Source organism: Pipistrellus kuhlii, unplaced genomic scaffold, assembly GCF_014108245.1.
Source record: "Pipistrellus kuhlii isolate mPipKuh1 unplaced genomic scaffold, mPipKuh1.p scaffold_m20_p_5, whole genome shotgun sequence".
Taxonomy (NCBI): Eukaryota; Metazoa; Chordata; class Mammalia; order Chiroptera; family Vespertilionidae; genus Pipistrellus; species Pipistrellus kuhlii.
In genome coordinates, this window is record NW_023425551.1 from 81,668,528 (window position 1) to 81,688,084 (window position 19,557).

At 60.6% G+C, this 19,557-nt stretch overlaps 1 protein-coding gene across 2 annotated transcripts; it reads left to right on the forward strand.

Annotated features, from left to right (window-relative positions):
- The first annotated feature begins 3,941 nt into the window (after nucleotides 1–3,941).
- On the forward strand, nucleotides 3,942–19,180 carry LEMD2 (LEM domain nuclear envelope protein 2). 2 transcript variants are annotated; one of them, XM_036414675.2, is made up of 9 exons: nucleotides 3,943–4,650; nucleotides 5,929–5,969; nucleotides 8,696–8,771; nucleotides 11,809–11,885; nucleotides 12,775–12,854; nucleotides 14,300–14,445; nucleotides 15,715–15,816; nucleotides 15,890–15,992; nucleotides 18,069–19,180. In XM_036414675.2, the coding sequence occupies exons 1-9, from the start codon at nucleotides 3,990–3,992 to the stop codon at nucleotides 18,217–18,219; spliced, it is 1,437 nt and encodes a 478-aa protein (XP_036270568.1). In that variant the 5' UTR covers nucleotides 3,943–3,989; the 3' UTR covers nucleotides 18,220–19,180. The 2 variants fall into 2 exon arrangements, with proteins under 2 accessions (XP_036270569.1, XP_036270568.1); XM_036414676.2 differs by lacking the exon at nucleotides 15,715–15,816 and having other exon boundaries at nucleotides 3,942–4,650.
- The last annotated feature ends 377 nt before the right edge of the window (nucleotides 19,181–19,557 follow it).

Below are 19,557 nucleotides of genomic sequence, written 5' to 3' on the forward strand. Positions count from 1 at the left end.
ACCCCTGAGCCACGTGGACTCGCCGTGAAATTGGGCGTTAAGAGCAGAGAGGACCTGCCTGGGGTCTGTACTCTGTCGTCCAGCACAATCTAATCGTGGGCAAAGTCCCAAAGACACTGTTTGGAAAGCGGTACATTTTCCTTCCCACACCCTCCGCTCCTGACCCGGGTGCACCCCACGCCTGGTCAGGAATGCGCCCCACAGGCAGCGAAGTGCACTGGGCCGGAGAGTGAGAGTTCTGTTCCGTTGTCACCTGGAAAGCAGGTGACAAAACTGCCCGTTAAACCCATCCAGCGTGTCTGACTGCCGGTCACTGACCTAGAGAGCTGGAGAGGGCCCTTCCCTCCCACACGCACTGAGGCAGCGCGATGCAGGGCAGCGCGGCCATCCCAGTGCAAATGGGAGCCCCAATGGCACCCCAGGCCCCTCCTGCTCAGCCGCTCTCCCAGTGCCCGATGACGCCTCCGCGCGGAGGCCTGAAGGAAGCCCGGAAGAGCCGAGGGACGCATGAGCCAGCGACCAGGTGGATCAGGGACAAGTCCCTGGTCCCCGAGCATCTTTAAGGACCTGATAAATGCATGCAGGGCTGGGCAGGAGGAGGAGGAGGGCCGAACCCACTAAGATTTATGGCTGCTATTCTCACTGGCTGGGCTGCAGCAGAGGGAGGGGGGGTGAAAGGGGGAGGGGAGGACCTGGGAACACAGAGACCTCCCAGCAGCCCCTGCCGCCGCTCACTGTGTGGCTGTGGGTACGAGCAGATTTAGACACTGGGGCATGTTTGTCCTCTTTGGTCTTTAATAGGAGGACGGACTGCAGCCCGAGCTGCTCACCTTAAAAAAAATCACAGCAAAGCGATGAGGACTGCACAGGGCAGCTGTTACTTAGCAATATCATCCTTTCCTTTAAAATATGCTGCCCAGCCCAGTGCAGTGGCTCAGTGGTTAAGCATCGACCCATAAATCAGAAGACCACGGTTTGATTCCCGGTCAGGGCACATACCCAGGTTTCGGGCTCGATCCCGTGTGGGGAGGGCAGGAGGCAGCTGATCAATGATTCTTTCTCATTACTGATGATTCTTTCTCTCTCTCTCCCACTTCCTCTCTGAAATCAATAAAAACCTATTATAAAACAAAACAAATAAAATAAAATATGGCTGCCCGTGCTGGACCGGCCCAGCTGAGGAGGCACAGTGAAGACAGGAAGGCCCCGGGCAGCGTGGCCCTGGCAGGGACAAGGGCTCAGGGAAGGCGTGGGGCCAGCCGTGTGGAGGCGCGTGCACAGCAGCCAGCTGGCTTCACTAATGCAGGGGCAGAGCAGCAGGTGACGGAGGGCCAGAGGGGTGAGTAACCCGGGAGGGGTGAGTAACCCAGGAGGGGTGAGTAACCCGGGAGGGGTGAGTAACCCGGAAGGGGTGAGTAACCCGGGAGGGGTGAGTAACTCGGGAGGGGTGAGTAACCCGGAAGGGCAGGACTGCAGCTGAGAGTTCAGAGGAAAAGGGAGAGGCTGAGACCTGGGAGGAAGGGCTGATTTCTCAATAAGGTGGGGAGGTCTTCTCACAGTGGGGGCGGAACACTGATGGGCAGACGTGCCGATGTTGCAAAAGACCAAAGAAAAACCAAGTGATGCTTTAAAGAGGAGGAGGGACACTGTTTAATATGCCAGCGGACTCAGGGAACAACTTTCCAAATCTGAGTGAAGGAACATGCAGGGGCTTTCCTTTATAGCTCCCTGTGGTCTTTGTCCCGTAAACATGGATTCTGCTTCCGGTCCTTTTCGAGGGCCTTGCAAGAAGCCCCCAGGTGTTGGGGTCTCCAGGCCACGTCTGAGGGTCTGGCCTGGCGCCAGAGCTAATAGCCCTCCCTGTGGGGCAGCGCACTGTCCACAGTAAGAGGTTCTGCAAGACCAGCATCTGGGAAGGAGGCAGGGACTTAATTACAGGTTATCAGGAGTGTACACTGAGCTTGCTGGCATGGATTCAGCTGACTAGCCCCCAATATCAGGGTTACATTGGAATTAACCCTTTATGGCCTCCTCACCACAAGGCGGTGGCACACGGCCTCACCAAAGGCTTGCAGGGCCCCATGGAGGCCGCATGGAGGCTGAAGGGTGGACTGTGGGGGGAGGGGGGCTGCTGGAAACGTGAGGGCTCCAAGGCAGAGGGCAGGGAGGGTTGGGCAGGAGGAGAAGGAGGGCGGAACCCACTCAGATTAATGGCGGGGGGAGGGGCACTTGGCCCCAGGTGTGGGAGGCCGCAGTGCCCCGAACCAAAGGAAGGCCGACAACCCGAGAAGCCCATGCAGGGCCCCGGCCGCGGGGCGGCTCTAGCGCTGTTCGTATCTTTAAATCGCCCGAGAGCCACTGTGACGAAATGGACCGCAACTCTGCCAGACGCTGTGACTAGCCTCGCGTGAGCATCCGTCTCGGCCCCCTCAGTACGCAGCGCCATGCCGACCGGAAAGGCTCGTTCTTTATACGCTCTGAGCACAGCTGTGAGCAGTGCACGAATGTGACCAACTCATTTGTCATGCAAACAGCGCTCCAAAAAGAAATAAAATACTATTACGTGGTATTTGTGTTAGGCAATCACTACATCAAATTCATGGCATTTGGTGCAAACACAGGCAGGAAATAGGAAAACAACACTTGGTGAGAGAAGGCATACCACCTGGGAGCAGCTGAGGCGGAGGCTGGAGGCGGGAGGCAGAAGCCTGAAGAGCCGAGGCCATAACTCCCGGCGATGTGGCCAGTGTGGAGGACTCTGCAGTGGAGTGAGGGCAGCATGCAGACCATGGGCAGAGGGGCCTTGCCCACAGACCAGACCGAGAAGGGACAGGAGGCACGAGGTGGGGGCGGGCAGGGGGGAGCAGGGGAGGGAGGCTGAATTGGAGGGTAGACATGGATGGGACCCAGAAGGCCTGCAATACCAGGGAGGGATGTGGAAGGAATAGGAGGAAGAGGGAGGCGGAAGGAAGCTAGGGACCGGAGCTCCGTTTCCATTTGCTGCTTTTCCCCAGGCCCCCTCGGGCTTTCTCTATAAGAGCTGTCGTGTCTCCAAGGGCTGCCCTGTGGGGTCTACCCGGCAGCCAGAGGTGCAGGTCAAATACAAACACCAAGGAGCACAGTCCTAGGCACCTGATACAAACCGCCTCAACCAGTCCTCCCAAAAGCCGAGGTTCGCTAACCAGCATGCCAGCTGCTCACTGGATGCGATCACACACGGGAGAGGGGTGCCGCTGAGATTCCAGGCCCCGCCTAAACCCATCCGAGCCCACTCTCCTGGAGAAAACCCTGCCAGCCTGGCACAGCCTCCTCCTAGTGCCCCACTGCCCACTCGGCCCTCCGTGGTGCCAGGGGGCAGGAAAGCCAGCCTGAGGGTCAGCCGGACTCCTAGCTGCCTGGGGGCCACTCGGGGCCAAGCCAGCCTGTCCCTGAGCGAAGGGAGCATGAGTCCCCAAGCAGAGAGGCCACCCACTAAGTCAGCATGGCTCCCGCCCGCCAGGGGGCAGTTTTTGGAGGGTCACAGTACACCAAGATCGTGGGTGCCATCCCGGGTCAGGACACATACAAGAAGCAACCAATGAAGGCATAAGGAAGTGGAAGAACAAACTGATGTCTCTCTCTCTCTCTCTCTCTGCTTTCCTCTCTCGAAAATCAATGGAAATCAACATGACTCTATTGAGTGCCTAACATGTCAGGGGCTGTGCAAGGGCTGGGAGATTCATACATAGACACCTTGGAACTAAGCAAGGAGGGGGGAAAAAGAAGAAAAAGGAAGAAAAACAAACCCCTAGGGCCTGGGACCTCCCCAGTGTGGGGACGACCTCCTCATCATGGCGGGCACGCCTGTCCCTCCAGACATTCCCATCAGGGAGCCCGGAGACCTTCCCATCATGGCGCCCGGAGACCTTCCCATCATGGCGCGGCCCCGCCCCCTCGGCCCGGCGGCGGAGCAGTTCCGGGCGCGGTGCACGCCGGGACGGCTGCTGGCCATGGCCGGCCTGTCAGACCCGGAGCTGCGGCGGGAGCTGCAGGCCCTGGGCTTCCAGCCGGGACCCATCACCGACACCACCCGGGACGTCTACCGCAAGAAGCTGCGCCACCTGCGCGGCGAGGCCCGGCTGCGCGAGGAGCGGCCGCGGGGCGAGGAGCGGCTGCGGGCGGAGGCCCCGCTGCGCGCCCGGCCTGCCTCGGCCGCTCTGCGGGCGGAGCCCTGGGCGTCCCCGCCGGCCCCGACCGCGGCTTTCGCGGCCGCCGGGGCCTACGGGGACTTCCGGGCGCCCGCGGCCGCCTGGCCCCCGAGCCGCGACCCCGCCTTCGCAGCCCGCCCCGCGCCGCTGCGGCGCCGCGCCTCGGCCCGGGGCAGCTCCGAGGAGGACGAGGACGCCCGGTCGCCCGACAGGCCCGGCCCCCGGGCCCGTCGCTGGTGGGCCCCGGCCCGGCCGCCCCCCGCCCTCGGCCCCGACCCGCGCCCCGGCCTGCGGGCGCCCCGAGCGGGCGCGGCGCAGGCCCGGCCCGAGGCGGGGCGGCGGCTGGAGCGCTGCCTGTCGCGGCTGCTGCTCTGGGCGAGCCTGGGGCTGCTCTTCGTCTTCCTGGGCATCCTGTGGGTGAAGATGGGCCGGCCCTCGGCGCCGCGGGAGGCGGAGGACCACAGTACGTCGGCGGGGGGGCCAGGCGGCACACCCCAAGGCCCCGCGGCGGGAGGAGCCCAGCCTTCCCGGCCTCACACCCCTGCTGCCCCCTCTGCCCCGGCCCGCCCTCCAGACCCCCTCGGCCTCGCGCTGCCAGCCGTCATGGGATTCGCCCTCTGGAAAAGGCCACCCGCTCCGGCAGGCACACGCCCCCTTCCCTTTCCGTCCCCCCTTTGGTCTCCTGCGCAGTCACACGTTTGCGCTTTGAGAGGCACCTCAGGTCTCGAGGTCTCGCCCACTGGCGGGTCCCGTGTGCCCGCTGCTTTGGACCCGGGGCCCTCCTCGCCTGTGTGGCGGGTGTGCAGAACCTTCTCGGCGGTAAAATCGGTGAAGGGGGCCCTTGCCGTAGCCTGCAGGGCCCTCTGGGTGTTAGGAGAGGGTCCTGTGGTCCAGGGAGCCCCAACCACCCTCCTGTCCGCACAGGGCGAGGGTCAGCCGGCAGCGAGGTCTGCAGGGTGGACTGGGCTGGGGGGAGGGCAAGCTCCCTGGAGGCACAGCTGCGCTGCTGGTCCTGAGCTATCTGACCGGACCACCAGAGCGCTTCTTGCTGGAGCCCAGTGAAAAGTGACACTCCTTCACCATAAAGACTCGTTTGCCACGTGTGCACGTGTACTGCCCCCAGAGCTGTCCAAGGCCACATCTTTCTGTGGCAGGAGCTGTCCAGGTCTTAGCTGCTGCAGCCGGCGGCATTTGGTTGTGGACACGTCTGTGGGCACGGGGACCCCAGACTCTGGCACACGCTCAATTCCTGACTGTCCCTCGCTGAAGACCCCTAGGCCAGGAGCGGGCACTGTGACCACGCAGGCAGAGCTCAGACTACCTGGTGGGATGCGTAGCCAACATTGCTGGCCATATCCTGGGTTTACCCAGAGTTCCCCGCCCGTGATCATATTCATCCCTGTTTAACGTCATCACTTACAGTTTATAAACTGTCATGTATGTTGCCTTGTTTGAGGGTCACTTTCCCAGTCAGGCCAGGGAGGCCCTGTGGGTCCTGTTCACGCTGAGGAGTGAGGTCAAGTCACCCAGAGCCCACCAGGACCCGCCGTCCCCAATCCCAGTCCAGGGCTGGGAACTTGCATTTTATTTTCTGCTCGTTAGAGTGCCTCGGTCCGATGGCAGCTTTCCAACCCCGCCTGAGGCTGGTCATGGTTTACTCCCCTGGGTTTTGAGTGGGACCTGTTGGTATTCCTTTCCTCGGCCCACACTTTAATTTCCTCTGTTTCTTTTCTGGTCCCAGTGAAATTGTTGCCAGTGGACTGCGAGAGGAAAAACGATGAGGTGAGTGTGAGCTTCTCTGTCGTTCCTCCCGCCCAGCACGTGCCGTCCTCTCGGGAGCCCTGTGTGACGTAGACACCGGTCTGGGTGCTGGGCCCGGCTCTGCTGGTGGCGCCTGGGATGTGGGTCCCCTCCCCGGTCCATCCCGGGGGTCGCAGCTGGTGGTGAAGGGCCTGCACTCCCTGCCGTGGAGGAAGGGCCGGAGGTTCCTAAGCGACAGGAGGCTGTGATGTCAATTCCCCCTTCTCTCCTGTAGTACTTTGTGGCTCTGAAAATGCTGTTCTGATTTGAGACCTGGGGGTGGGGGTGTTTGAAACACATTTGAAGTGGAATTGGTCCTCTTAGTCTATAGATTTGTTTTATGAAGCCTTAATGTTCCCCACAAATAGTATTTGGGGACAGTGAGCAGCTGTGAAGGGAGCATGCGTGAGGAGCTGGGTGCAGAGAGGTGGCCGTCTGGGGAAGCACGAGGCAGTGCGTCTTCAGTCTAAGTCCTCTCTGGGGAGCCGAGCGGCAGGGGGCACACCCAGCTGTCTCCTAACTAAGCGTCTGCAGGGCTCCCCGCCCCGCTCACATCTGCTCCCCCCACGCCCACGTTCTGAAGGGCATCCTGGTTTCTCTTGGCTTCTGCTGTGCCATATTTGAAGTTTTGTGTGTTCTTTTTACATTAATTCATTGCATTCACCCACCAAATATCTTTGCTTTCCAGTTGTTTTGTAGAAACACATTCATAGGTTTCGTTTTCCTTCCATCATAAAAACCACAACTGATGGTTAGAGGAAGGAACCCAGAAACGTAGGCAGCAGCTAGAGGAGGGACTAGAATTTTGAAGACTGAAAACCAAAATGGGAAGAAAAGAGCTTTCTGTGAGACTTCTCTGGTGATGCTAATTTTGTTGTCTTTTAGTTAGAAAGGTCTCCCTGGTTTCTGTTTCTTGACCCTTCCCGTCTCTAAATGGATCGTGCCCACGGCTGAGGGATGGATTTGTTCCCTCCGGTCCCTGGCCCTCCTCTGAGCAGACCTGCCTGTGCCCTGCTCATGAGCCAGACGGGTGCAACCCAGGCCTTGCTAAAGGTGCGCCCAGCCCGCCAGCTGGGCCACGAACATTGGTGCCTGGAAGGCCAGCGTCTGGGCCCCCTCCTGGGCTCTGTGGAGCGGCGAGTTCATGGGGTGCCCTTGGCCTTCCTGGGGAGGGTCTGGGAACAGACCGGTCGGGAGGCACATGTGCTGTGCTGAGGCTCTTGCTGAAAGTCTCATTTTTTGTGTGGCTCCAGCTCACCCAGACCCAGCAGGGCATTTGAGTTTCTTTTCCCCTCTCAGCAGTCGTGGCACTGTATTTTCTTTCTGCCTTTTTGCTCCTGAAAACATGGGGACAGGCTGGGAGCAGGCGTGTTGTCTTATTGGCAGTCCTGTTGGCTGGGACTTTGTGTCCTGTTTCCTTTCGTTGGCATCAGCCTGCTTGGCCTGGATGTTGGGGACGTGCAGCAGTGGTCCTTGTCACTGCCGCGTTTCTGGTGTGAACGTGAAAGATGTTAGTGTGGAATGCTTGAAAGGAGCGCCACCCATGACTGCCACCTAGAGATAACACTGTTAACGTTTGGGGATCTTTCCTTCCCCTCTCATCCCTGTATGCACGTTTATAGAATTGGATTCTTGGCATATATTCAGTTAGATTATTCCAACATTTCCCCACCTGAAACATTCTTTAAAGTGGTTTGAGTGCCTGCCTCCCCTAGAAGCCACCTGGGTTGTTTCTGACCGACCATTTGCAGTCATGTGTACTTGCAAAGGCTCTTGGGTCTTTGGGCAACGTGAGGGGACAAGTCTTGCCTCTGAGAGAGTTCGAAACCAGGCCCCTCACATTCAGGTGAGGCAGCTGATGAGCCCTGGGGAGGAAAGCCGCGTCAGTTCCTTCTGCCGTTGTGGGACCAGCCCAGGCCCAGGCCCCCCACTCAAAGTCCAGGCTTTACCCAGTGACACCAGAGGCGGCCTGAAGTGTGGGGCGTGGAGTCGGCTGGCCTGACCCCACCTCTCATGAGCTGTGGGACCTTGGTGGCTTACCTAAGGTCTCTGAGCCTCGGGCTCCCCATCTGAGAAATTGGGGCACAGTAAGGAGTGTGGTGACGATTCTGTGTGCACTCACGTATAAACCACTCAGCACAGCGGCTGACTCTCTGTCCACTCGAGGAGAGCAATCCATGAGTCTAGCAAGATGGCCTCAACTGTTACCGCTGCTGGAGGGCTAGGTCTGCATATGTTCCTGCTCCTACTTTCTCATGCAGATGGCCTTTCTCCCCCTATCATTTCAAAGGTTGCTAGAAATTTTACTTTTTACAGCAGATACTCCACAAAACAGACAATCGATGGGCATGTTGTAGACACTTGAGTCTCCACCACTGGTGGGAGTGGCCCGGGGGGAGAGGTCACTGGGTAGCTTCCTGGGACTACAGCGCTGCTTCCCGCAGCCACCTTGCCTCTGCCCCACCACCCACTAATGGGTGTCACTCCGTAGGCACCGGGGAAGGGCGGGGCCTCCAGGGTGGCAGCCCTTGGTGACTGTGTCTTCATTCTGCCCTGCACTCAGCCCACCGTTTTTGCAGAATTGGTTTTTATGTTTTAAAAGTATGAGGTGTTGCTTACCGCTTAGTACTTGCCAGTGTGGCTGACGAGGTAGTGCCAGACAGACTGCCTCCTTGCCCACCGCCCTGCTGACGCTGTCCTGTGCTCAGTTCTGTCAGGCCAAGCAGAAGGCGGCCTTGCTGGAGATGCTGCACGAACTCTACAACTTCCTGGCCATCCAAGCCGGTGAGTAGGTCTCAAGGCCCCAGATCCTCACTAGCCGGGCGTGGGCCTGTGGCCGGGGCGGCTGAGGCGTTCTGTGGTCGCCGCCCAGAAGACACACTCAGAAACCAGCCCCTGCTTGCCCTTTGACACTGTTTAAGCCTTGCCTTTGGGCAAAACCACTTGGTTCTCACCTCCTGGAACAGCACAGGCCTTTCAGTAGCTATTGGCCTCTCTGAATAAGCCCCACCTCGGGCTTCGGGGCGCCCTGTTTCACTGGCAGGGTTGGGGGGCAGGCCCCCGGTCTCAGAGTCTGGGTGCTTGCACCTGGAGGCCTGCCTGCACCAGATGGTCAGCCTGGGTAGGCAGAGAGCCCCGTGCAGGGACAGGTCAGTGGTGAGCTGAGCACACTCAGGCCGTCCAGCCTGCCACGGCCCTCGTGTCAAATCTGGTCCCAGTCGCCCTAGCTGGCTCAGGACCTTGGACAACTCCCTCATCGGCTCAGGTAGTCAGTCTCTGGGCCTCCATCTCTGTTACCGCGTCATCTTGAGTCTCTCTTTTCTATTTTTAAATATGTTAGGGGGGAGGGATGGTTATTGATTTTAGAGAGAAAGGAAGGGAGAGGGGGAGAGAGAGAAATATTGATGAGAGAGAAACATGGATCGGCTGCTGCCTGCATGCCCCCTGCTAGGGATCGAGCCCACAACCCAGGCATGTGCCCTGACTGGCGACCTCTCAGTGCATGGGACAGCGCTCGGCCAGGGCTCTCCTCTATAAAATGAAATCCAAGTGCCATCCTCCAGAGGAGGCACTCTCCGCACCCGGGAAAGATCCATCCCGGGATCCCCTGCTGTTTTATTGGGTAAATGGTCCTCGAGGCTAGCGATGTCGCCTGCATTGTGTCCTTCCCACACCTGGTCTGGGAGGCTCTCGGAATCACTGGCTGATGGCATGGGCGAATGGGCTGTGCCGAGTTAAATGTACTTGGCACGAGAACCAGGAGGAGCTGGTCAGTCTTGTGGGACGTTCAGGAGGCACTCTTACCTACGGGACAGCCGTTGTCTAAGGCCATTGCTGGGGAGTCAGGTTTGGGTGGGCTGGGCCCTCAGCTCTCCTCCCTCCTCCTAGTGGGAGACTGGAGGTGCTCGGGGAGCATCTGCGCTCCTCAGAAGAGCGTCCTATGGGCATTTCCCTGTGGCCCAGGTGCTTGGGATATAAATTCTGGCCCACGAGGGCATTCTAAATGTGTGTGACTCGGTTGTGGTCCAAGCAGCAGCAGCTGCAGCAGCAGCTGGGAGCTTATGGAAATGCAGAATCTGAGGTCCTATCCCAAACCAACTGAATCAAAGCCTGTGTTTTAATTATACCCCCAGGGGATAAAGTTGAGATGCTCCTGCTCTTAAACGGTGAATCCTAGTAGCCATCCCCCGCTCCAATCTCTACATGTGGTCCTCACTTATACCATCCAGGGCTGGCTCCCGCTGTCCTCTGACAAGCCTTGCAGAGGCAGCCCTGCGGGCGTGCATCTCTCGGAGGCAGCTGCTGGGAGTGCGTGCTCTCTGCTGGGCCGTCCTCCCTTCCCCTGCCTGCCGGAGTCCGCTCTGGCCAGGGCACAGTAGGATACAGATGGGTTCAGGGTCCTGCCGCAGGCCACCTACCTCGCTGACCACCGGGCGATAGGAGATGCCATTGGAGGAGAGCTGAGGGCCAGAGGTCCTGAGAGGCACGATGCCCTTAGCTAGAATAATGGGGAAGTGTCTTGGGAGGCCCCGAAGCCCAGGTCGGCTTGGTTTTGTAAATGTGGGGGGAGGTGGGGCCAACAGGCAGGAGGTTACAGGGTCAGGATGGAAATGGCTCCATGAGGGAAGGAGAAACAGGGAATGGAAATTGGAAGGGTCCAGTGGGTCCCACGGAAGCCAGGCCACCGGGGCTTAACTTTGTGGGCAGTGAGGCCAAGGGGCTTTTGCGTAAGGACGTGACATGCCGGGAGCAGGTGCCAAGAAGGCAAAAGTGGCAGCAGCTTAGGTGGAGTAGTGGCATGAGCAGGCTTATGTTAAAGCTTTAACACGAGTGAATGAGAGGGAGGAGGAGGAAACCAGTCGGGCCTGACGATGGTCAGTTAGGCTTGGGCAGGGCAGGAGAAGCCAGCATGGTCCCACATGACCCAGAGGGTGAAGATCAACTTTGAAGTAGGAAGGATAGGCTTCAGTTCATTCACATAATTTTTAATATTACCTTCAGCCACTCCCTCCTCAGCACGCACGCACGCACGCACGCTGGCTGTTGGAAGCCCGGCTGTGCCAGGTGCAGGACAGTCAGACATGTGGAGGGTGAAGGATCTTTACGTGCCCTGCCCTGCATTGTCCCTGCTCAGGGGCTCTGGTGGTGAGGCAGCTTGTGGCAGATGAACCACAGCGGGCACTGAAAGCCAAGGCTGTGGCAAGCCCCCGAGTTCGGAGCAATTTGGCCAAACAAGAGGCCCTGCAGGCTGGGGGCTTTTCAGAGGGGAGGCCTTTGGACGGGAATCGAAAGGCTGGCAGGACTCAGGGGAGGCTCCCAGCTCCATCCGTCCGAGGCGGGAGCTGGCCCCCCAGGCAGCTTAGAAGGGAGCTTTGGAACACTGCTGAGGCCCCCTTCCTCCCGGGGCACCTCCCACCACCCTCAAACAGCGGGCCTGGCGTTCCAGGTCACCTGCCTGTATCTGTCAGAATCGCTGCTGCTCTTCCGCCCAGGCTGGGTTTGTTTATAGCGCCATCCGGTACCTTCCAAAGCTATCGGTCTGATCCTGTTAGGGATCAATTGCAAACTGACCTGGTATTGGGCAGCTTTTTAGTCATTTAATGAAAATCATCACACTGCTTTGCAGGTCAGGTTTTAATGATCTGGAATCGATCCGAGCTAAGTGGCTTTGGATTGTGCTGCAGAGTGAGGGTGCCCCAGCAGCCAGAGCGCCAGGCCGCATGCTCCCGTCGGAGCTGATGGCTTGATTCTTGCTGCATCTGTTAGTCTGTGTCAGAGTCACCTTCTCATCTTCCTTGTGTGTGAATGTCTTTCCTCCTAGGTAACTTTGAGTGTGGAAACCCAGAGAATCTGAAAAGCAAGTGCATCCCTGTAGCGGAAGCCCAGGAGTATGTAGCAGTAAGTGGGGGCACTCGCCGCCGGGAGGGCCTGGTGCTTTTGGATTGATTTTCAGACCCTGCGTTCGTTTTTCTTCCCCTTTTATTTTGTTTGGTGTTTGGTTTGGTTTTTAGGGGGTTGTTTTTTTGTGGGGTTGTTTGTTTGTTTTGCTTTCTTGCCCCTCCCCCCTTTTTTTGCCTTAGTTGAGTGCTAGGCTACCTTAAGTTAAGGCCACACTGGGGGTCAGTGAGCCCAAGGTGAGCCGTGAGCCAGAGCGGGCCTGCTGTGTGTGCGTGGCTCCCTGCTGCCCAGCGTGCAGGCCACAGCAGGCTGCCCTTCTAAACTGGCCTGTCACTGCTCCTCCTTCCGCTTCTTTTCTCCCTTTCTCAGCAGCTTTACAGGCTCATGTGTTGCCTGCCCTCTCCCTCCTTGCGTGCTGTGTGGATTGTCTGGGGCCCGTTTGACTCCCGCACAGCCTCAGGGTAGAATTGGGGATACATGGAACTGGCAGGGACATGGTCACCTAGTCCAGTTTTCACTTCACAAGGGAAGAAACTGAGGCCCAGAGAGGGGCAGGGGCGTGCCCAAGGCCACGCAGCTGGCCACCCCGCCCCCCACACTTTTTCATTTTACCCAAGAGGAGCTGCCACCTGGCTGGCTTCGGTCCTTTCGGCTGCCTCAGCCCGCATTTCTTTCCCGCGTGTGCTCCCACGTCGCCTCCTCCAGTTACAGCCTCTGCCTCGGCTCTCACCAGCCTCAGACGTCCTTCCTGCCAGTTCACTGCGCACTGAGCAGAGCAGCGCTTTGGGACGTGCAGAGGACCCAGGAGAGGACTTCCATACCCAGCAGCAGAGTAATGCTGCCTAGCTGCTCTGCCCGGACACAGAGCTAACTCCCGCCCCTCCCGCAGAACGTGACCGGCAGCTCCGCCGCCAAGTTCGAAGCCGCACTGACCTGGATACTGAGCAGTAACAAGGACGTGGGCATCTGGTGAGTGTGCAGGGGCACCTGTCAGCTGGCCTCCTCACTTCCCGCGGGCGCCAGTCTGAAGGTGGAGGGCGGGTCTCTCCGTGCGGGTGTGGGCTGGGCTGAAAGCTAGCGGAAGGAAGAGCGTCAGGAATGCAGGACAAGGAGCAGTTCCGGGGAGACACAGGGCAGGTGCCAGATCCGAGCTTTCCATCCGCCACTTGCGCGGTTTCTGGAGAAGGCAGCTTTCCACGTGCCTTTCCTTGGGCTAGTTTTCATTTACGAGGAAAGGATTCTGTGTGTTGGTTCTGCTCAGAATGGCAGTTGCACAAGGAAATGCTGGGTTTTATTCTGACTGGGTGGTTCTGCCTCATTTCTCTCCGGCGAGCAGCGATGGCAGACAGCGAGCCCTTTCGCCTTCCTGAAAGGCCTGTGGGACGGGCGGGGGGGGGGGGGGGGGGGGGGGGAGGGTGACACCGGCTGACGGCTGGACACCGAGAGTTTCCTGCCAGAAAAGCATTCGCCTCATCACCCGCTCCCATTCCTCAGGGTTCGCCTGGGACTCTGTTGAAGTCACAGCTCCTGATGCTAAAACACACTCGGGTTTTGTTCTCTTCCTCTCTAATCCACCAAATCACTAATTCCCTCAGCTGTGCATCCAGCGGAGCTGGGCAGCTCAGCCTGAGCCTGGGAGCTGGGTGCATGGCCCCATGAAATGCACTGGCTTACGAAACAAAGCCTGCCTGAGCGGCTGGCGATCCCTGTCAGAGAAGGCGGGGGCTGGAGGCACGGAGCGTGACACTCACTCGCCTCTTCATTTTGGGAGGTGGCTGAGCTGGCTCAGACGACCAGGGTGAAAGTGGGTCACGAGAAACCGGGACACTTCAGGTACCAGCCATTCAGGTGTTCAGTCCAGCCCATGGCTCGTCACCAGAGGTGTGGGTGTCAGTGTCCCGCAGGTCCTGGCACCTCCTTGCCAGGAACCAGGGCGGAGACGCTGCGCTGGGGCCTGGCCTCGCGGAGCCAGTTTGGGTGCCCTGCCTCCAGGCACCTCCTGATCTCCTCCTTAGGCAGCTTCTGTGCCCCCTCGGCCCCGAGAAAGGCACGCTCTCCCGGATGTGCGTCTTTCCACTCCTGCCATGCAGTGCAAGACGGCGACTCTGTCAGCATTCCCACTGCTCTCTGTAGGAGGGGGTCCTGTCTATAGTTAATCTTCCACACGCCGAGGGGGGGCTGTCAAAGGCCCAACAGGGGCCCACTTTAGTGGCTGGGATTCGAGCCTGCTGCCTCTACAGCTTTGTTCCTCCTAACGGCCAGCGCGGGGGATTTCCGGAAGAGTGCAGGCAGGGTGTCGTCTGTCTCAGCACAGAGAGGCCTCACAGCCCCTCCTCCTGCTGCTGCTCAAAGTGGGGCACAGACTGCAGCTCTCGGAGCTCTTGGGCGTGTTGACAGCCTGTGTCCTGTTTCAGTTTGAAAGGGGAAGACCCATCTGAACCGGTGACAGCCGTGGACAAGGTGGTCTGCTTGGAATCCGCCCGGCCCCGCATGGGTGTGGGCTGCCGCCTGAGCCGGGCCCTGCTCACCGCCGTCACCCACGTGCTCATCTTCTTCTGGGGTAAGTGCTCGCGCGGCGCCCAGCGCCCAGCCCGCTCCGAAGCCCCGCTGGGAGTGATGCGTGTGGGAAGCTGCCCGGAGTGCTGGTTCCTCTCGTGCTCCTGAGATGGAGAACATGAGCAAGCCAGCCCTGCCTGCCATCTTCCCCGGAGGTCGGAGCCAGAGCATGAGGCTCACCAGAGAGGCTCCCTGTTCCCGAGGGGAGCCTGGCCCGGCCGGAGTGGGCGCTGTCCCTTCCAGGACCCCAGCTGCAGGCCGCTCCAGGAAGGCGCAGCGGGAGCTTGGCCTAATTTTACTCCCTGAACAGTGTGAACATCTCCTGGGAAGCAGGAAGGCCCCGGCCTGTGAGCCCAAAGCAGAGCTCAGACCGGAGCCTGACAGCAGGGCTGCCTCTGAGCAGAGGCTGAGTCGCAGAGCTGCCAGCTCTGCCCAGAGAGCTGGTTATAAACCCAGGCACCTGGGCGTGCACACAGCTCCTGCACCCACGCTGTCAGGCAGACATCCTTACCCACAGCAGCATTGCGGAACAAAGGGCGTGAGTGTGTGTGTGTGTGAGTGTGTGAGTGTGTGTGTGTGTGTGTATGTGTGTGTCAGTGAGTGTGTGAGTGTGTGTGTGTGTGTGTCAGTGAGTGTGTGAGTGTCAGTGAGTGTGTGTGTGTCAGTGAGTGTGTGAGTGTGTCAGTGAGTGTGTGTGTGTGTGTGTGAGTGTGTGTTAGTGAGTGTGTGAGTGTGTGTGAGTGTGTGTGTGTGTGTCAGTGAGTGTGTGTGGGTGTGTGTGTCAGTGAGTGTGTGTGTGTGTGTGTGTGAGTGAGTGTGTGAGTGTGTGTGTGTGTGTGTGTCAGTGAGTGTGTGAGTATGTGTGTGTGTGTGTCAGTGAGTGTGTGAGTGTGTATGTGTATGTGTGTGTGTCAGTGTGTGAGTGTGTATGTGTGTGTGTCAGTGAGTGTGTGTGTGTGTGTGTGTGTGAAAAAGCCTGGGTCTGGTTCACCAGGGAGGAGAACTAAGGCTGGGAGGGTGGGAGGAGCCGAGTTCTGGACGGTGGAGGGACCTGTGGTGACAGCTGGCGGAAGGGAGAGGCTCAGTGACTAGCTGTCCTCTGCATTCCTGCACCCTTTGTTTCCTGCTTGCTGGCCCTGGCCGGCCACATGGCAGGTACTCGGAACCCATTGAGCTCACCCACAGCCTCCGCGCAGTGCCGGGCCCGGGGGAGCCCGAGGAGGTCTGAGCGGTTGGGTGATGTGAGCCTCTAATGGTGCTCTCTTCCTGGCAGGCTTGGCCTTTCTCTGGGGACTCCTGATCTTCCTGAAATATCGGTGGCGCAAGTCAGAAGAGGAGGAGCAGGCCATGTATGAGATGGTGAAGAAGATCATAGGTGTGTGGCCCGGGGGAAGGCTGCCCGCCTCCGCCAGGCGTCCTGGCCCTAACCTGTGCCCTCTGGCCTGCAGATGTGGTCCAGGACCACTACGTGGACTGGGAGCAGGACATGGAGCGCTACCCGTACGTGGGCATCCTGCACGTGCGCGACACACTCATCCCCCCACAGAGCCGGTGAGTCCGGGGTCTGCCCCACCCAGTGCCTCACGGCTGCGGCCGGATTCCAGGTGGGGAGCGTCCACACCCCGCTCCTCCAGCCTCGGCATTTGTGGGAGGACGCTCGGGCACGTGTAGGAGCATGTCCCTCTCCTGTAGAGAGGGCAGCACCGTTAGACAGAGGGGTAGGCGCTGGGGGCAGCAGTGCTAGGACCACCCCCCGCCCCAGGGGCTAGGCAGGGAAGTTGGATTCTCGTGGGCTTGCCTTCTGTGAATGCTGTCGGCTGGGGTTCCTCGCGGTCACAGGATGCTGGCCAGCAGCAGCGTCTGCCTCGTTCCAGCCAGCCAGGGAGGGGCTTCCTGCTCTCACAAGCAAAGGAAACACTTCCCGGAGCCGCCAGTGGCCACTCCTCGAGGCCCCGCTGCCCAGAGCTGGTGACCAGCCTGCCCCTGAGCCAGTCACTGGCCAGGAGGAGGAGACTGTTTCCCACAGTCAGACACACCCGTTACTAAAATAGGACGATGTGGCTCCCAGCGTGCGCACCGTGCGATTGAACGCAGTTTCACGGCAGCGGGGGGAGTGGAGTCTGCTCCAGGGCACGGCGGCACGGGAGGGACGGCAGGCTTGTCAGCTGCCCTCCAGAGCCCCTTCCACACGGAACTGAGAGCGCCCCTCCGGCAGGGCCCGTGGCGCAGAGCCCGCGTGCGTTCGTCACTCACCAAGCGTGCGTTGGTGCCTGCGGCCGGCCGCACTGTCGTGCGGCGAGGCGTGGGGAGTGGGAAGCCTGCTGGGTGTTGGCTGAGGAGGAGGATGGGGAGATGCATAAGGAGAGTGTGCACTGTGGGCAGTGACGAGTCCCAGGAGGAGCGGGGTGTCGGGAGGCGGCCTAGCCCACAAGGTCGCTGGCGCACTTGGGCACACGCCCGCCTCCGACGGCAGCACATGCTGGGCTTTAACTGCAAACACATTCACTAAGACGAGACCAGAAGTGGCACTGCAGTCCCGGCCCAGCCACCGCACCCTGGCCCCTGTGGTCAGCAGAAGCCCCAGGCGCCACTCCAAGGTCCGAGTGACCAGAGCCTCAGGCTCGTGCTTCCTCTCTGAGCCGCTCCGTCCACCGGCTGAGGTCCTGCTGGCCCGGGTGAGGGCCTCCTGAAAGACGGGGCTGCGGGGGCCAGGGCTCGGGGAGAGGCTGCAGGCCGCCTGCTCATTAGCTGTTAACGGACAGCCGGGGAGGATGACCCAGACCCACACAGTGCCGGCTGCCTGCCCTCGGGCCCAGCGGACCAGCTCAGTCCCTGGGCCTGCGTGGCCTTGGCCAGACCAGCCGCACGGGCTGCTAACCAGCTGTGGGGTTTGGTCAGTGGCAGGAGGCATCCCGGGGAAGCCAGCCTCCTCAGCCCCTCTGCCTCCTGACCGCAGGCCACCTCGGGAGCCCCCCCCCCCCTGGCCTCCCCAGGGTGAGCCCTCCTGCTCTCGCTCACACATGCTCCCTCCGCACACGCAGCACGGGTCCGAGGGCAGGTGGTCTGCAGCTGACAAAAGCAGCGCTTGGGAAGCAGCCTCCCTGGCGGCCCTGGAGTCTGTGTCTGGTCGGGAGGGGCGCTCGGAGGGGGTGCAGGACCTCTGGCTGCTGGCCTGGGCCCCCTGCTGGGGAGGGGCTCTGCCTGGTGGCTGCTGCTTCTCCACCTCCCCAGCGGGGTGCTTAGCTCTTTGCACCCCCTGACGTGCTGTGGGGTTTGGACTCAGCAGCCAGCAGCCACATTAATTAGCCCACAGGAGGCATTAAGGTGCAGACAGCACTGGTCAGGGCCGCCGGCCAGGCTGTGCAGCGGCAGGCCCGGGCGCACAGCCCCTTCCTGTGGACACGCACGGCTGCTCCGGACACCGCCGGCCCCTGTCAGCCCCCGTTAAAGGAAGGCTTCGGGAGCAGAGCACGTCGAGCCATTTGTCAGGGCCCAGCAGTGGCGGCTGCAGGAGCCCCGTGGGACCGGGAGCTCCGCCTCCCTCTGTGCAGGAGCGCATCCCCAGACCTGCTGGCCGCCCTGGCAGAGCCGAGCCCAGCGGGCCGTGACCGGGCCCTCTCTTTGCAGGAGGCGCATGAAGCGGGTCTGGGACCGCGCCGTGGAGTTCCTGGCCTCCAACGAGTCCCGGATCCAGACGGAGTCGCACCGCGTGGCTGGAGAGGACATGCTGGTGTGGAGGTGGACTAAGCCCTCTTTCTTCTCCGACTCCGAGCGATAAAGCTCGCGGGGCCTTCCCCTCCAGGGCCCGAGAGGGCCGCCGACCTGCTGGTGCTGAATTCACACTTGCCTTGACTCACCTCCTGACCCTCATCCAGAGGTCTCCAGAGCGTCGCTTGTAGGAAAACCGAGCTTCCCTGAGGGTGGAGGAGAACGGGGGCGGAGCGGTCGCTGTCCTCTGTGTTGGCCCATCCTCTGCGGGCAGAAAAGTGGAGAAAGCTTTGTCCGTGACTAGAAGAGAAGCAGCGGCTGAAATCTGGCGAGCACGCGGGGCTGGGTGTGGGCTGGGCCTGGCGTGGGCCTGGCGTGGGCTGGGGCGGCCGGGCGGGAGCAGCCGTCCATGCGCCTTCAGGGTTCGCTGGGAGCTCTAGCCGGACAGCCTCATCCTGAGGGGAGGGCCGATAGGAGAAGTCCAGAATGCCCGGCCCTGGGCCCGGGGCCTCCTGTCGTGTGAGCTGCTGCTGTAGCCTCCAGGGAGGAGCCTGAGGGGAGGAGGAGGCTGCCACCAGCCACCGTCTCCGTGCCCGCCTGCAGTGGGCCTGTCACAGAGACCGGGTTTTACAGACCAGACCTGCAGCAGGCACGCATCCTCCCAGGGGGCCTCACACTCCTGTGTGCGGAGATCTTGTTTACAGCGACCACAGCCTGCCCACCCAGGGCTGGGCAGCCAGGACCTGCAGCACCCCGAGGCGCGGGGCCGCACCACTGCCCCTGCTGGCCACAGGGAGCCTGCCTGCCGCTCCTCACACCCTCTGGCTCAGCGGTGGCCTGGGGGTGGGAGCCTCCAGAAACAGGCCGGAAGCGCCTTGTTAAGTGCAAGGGCCTCCAGAGGAGTCTCATCCCAGATGTTCACATCTGCAGCAGGTGGCAGATGGGGAGGCGCAGAAGCTGCCTCCAAAGGCATTAGCCACCCCGCTGGTCTTACTGGTATTTTTTCTTAATAAAGCTCCGTCTCCCTCGTTTGATCAGTGCGATCATTTCCTCTCACTGGGTGGTCAGCGGGCCCGGGCAAGTACCTGTCTCATAATCAGGCTCCAGCCAGAATAAGACAACAGGCGTCACCATCGGGATTGAAAGGGATAAACGCTTTATTGAGAATGATGAGCTTCTCCCCTGGGCTGTGTTCCCTTCCCCGAGGAGCAGGGGGCGAGGGATGGGAGCACTGGCTGTGTGCAGAGAGGCCACTGGGAGAGGCTGCGGGCTGGGTGGGGTGCTGGGGCACCGGGGCCTCCCTCCCTCAGGGCTCAGCCCCGCAGGGCCAGGCCCTCCAGCACCCGGGACTTGCAGAGCCTGTTTCCGCTTCGACAGGCAGCCCTCAGGCGGGCTGGCGGGAAGCCTG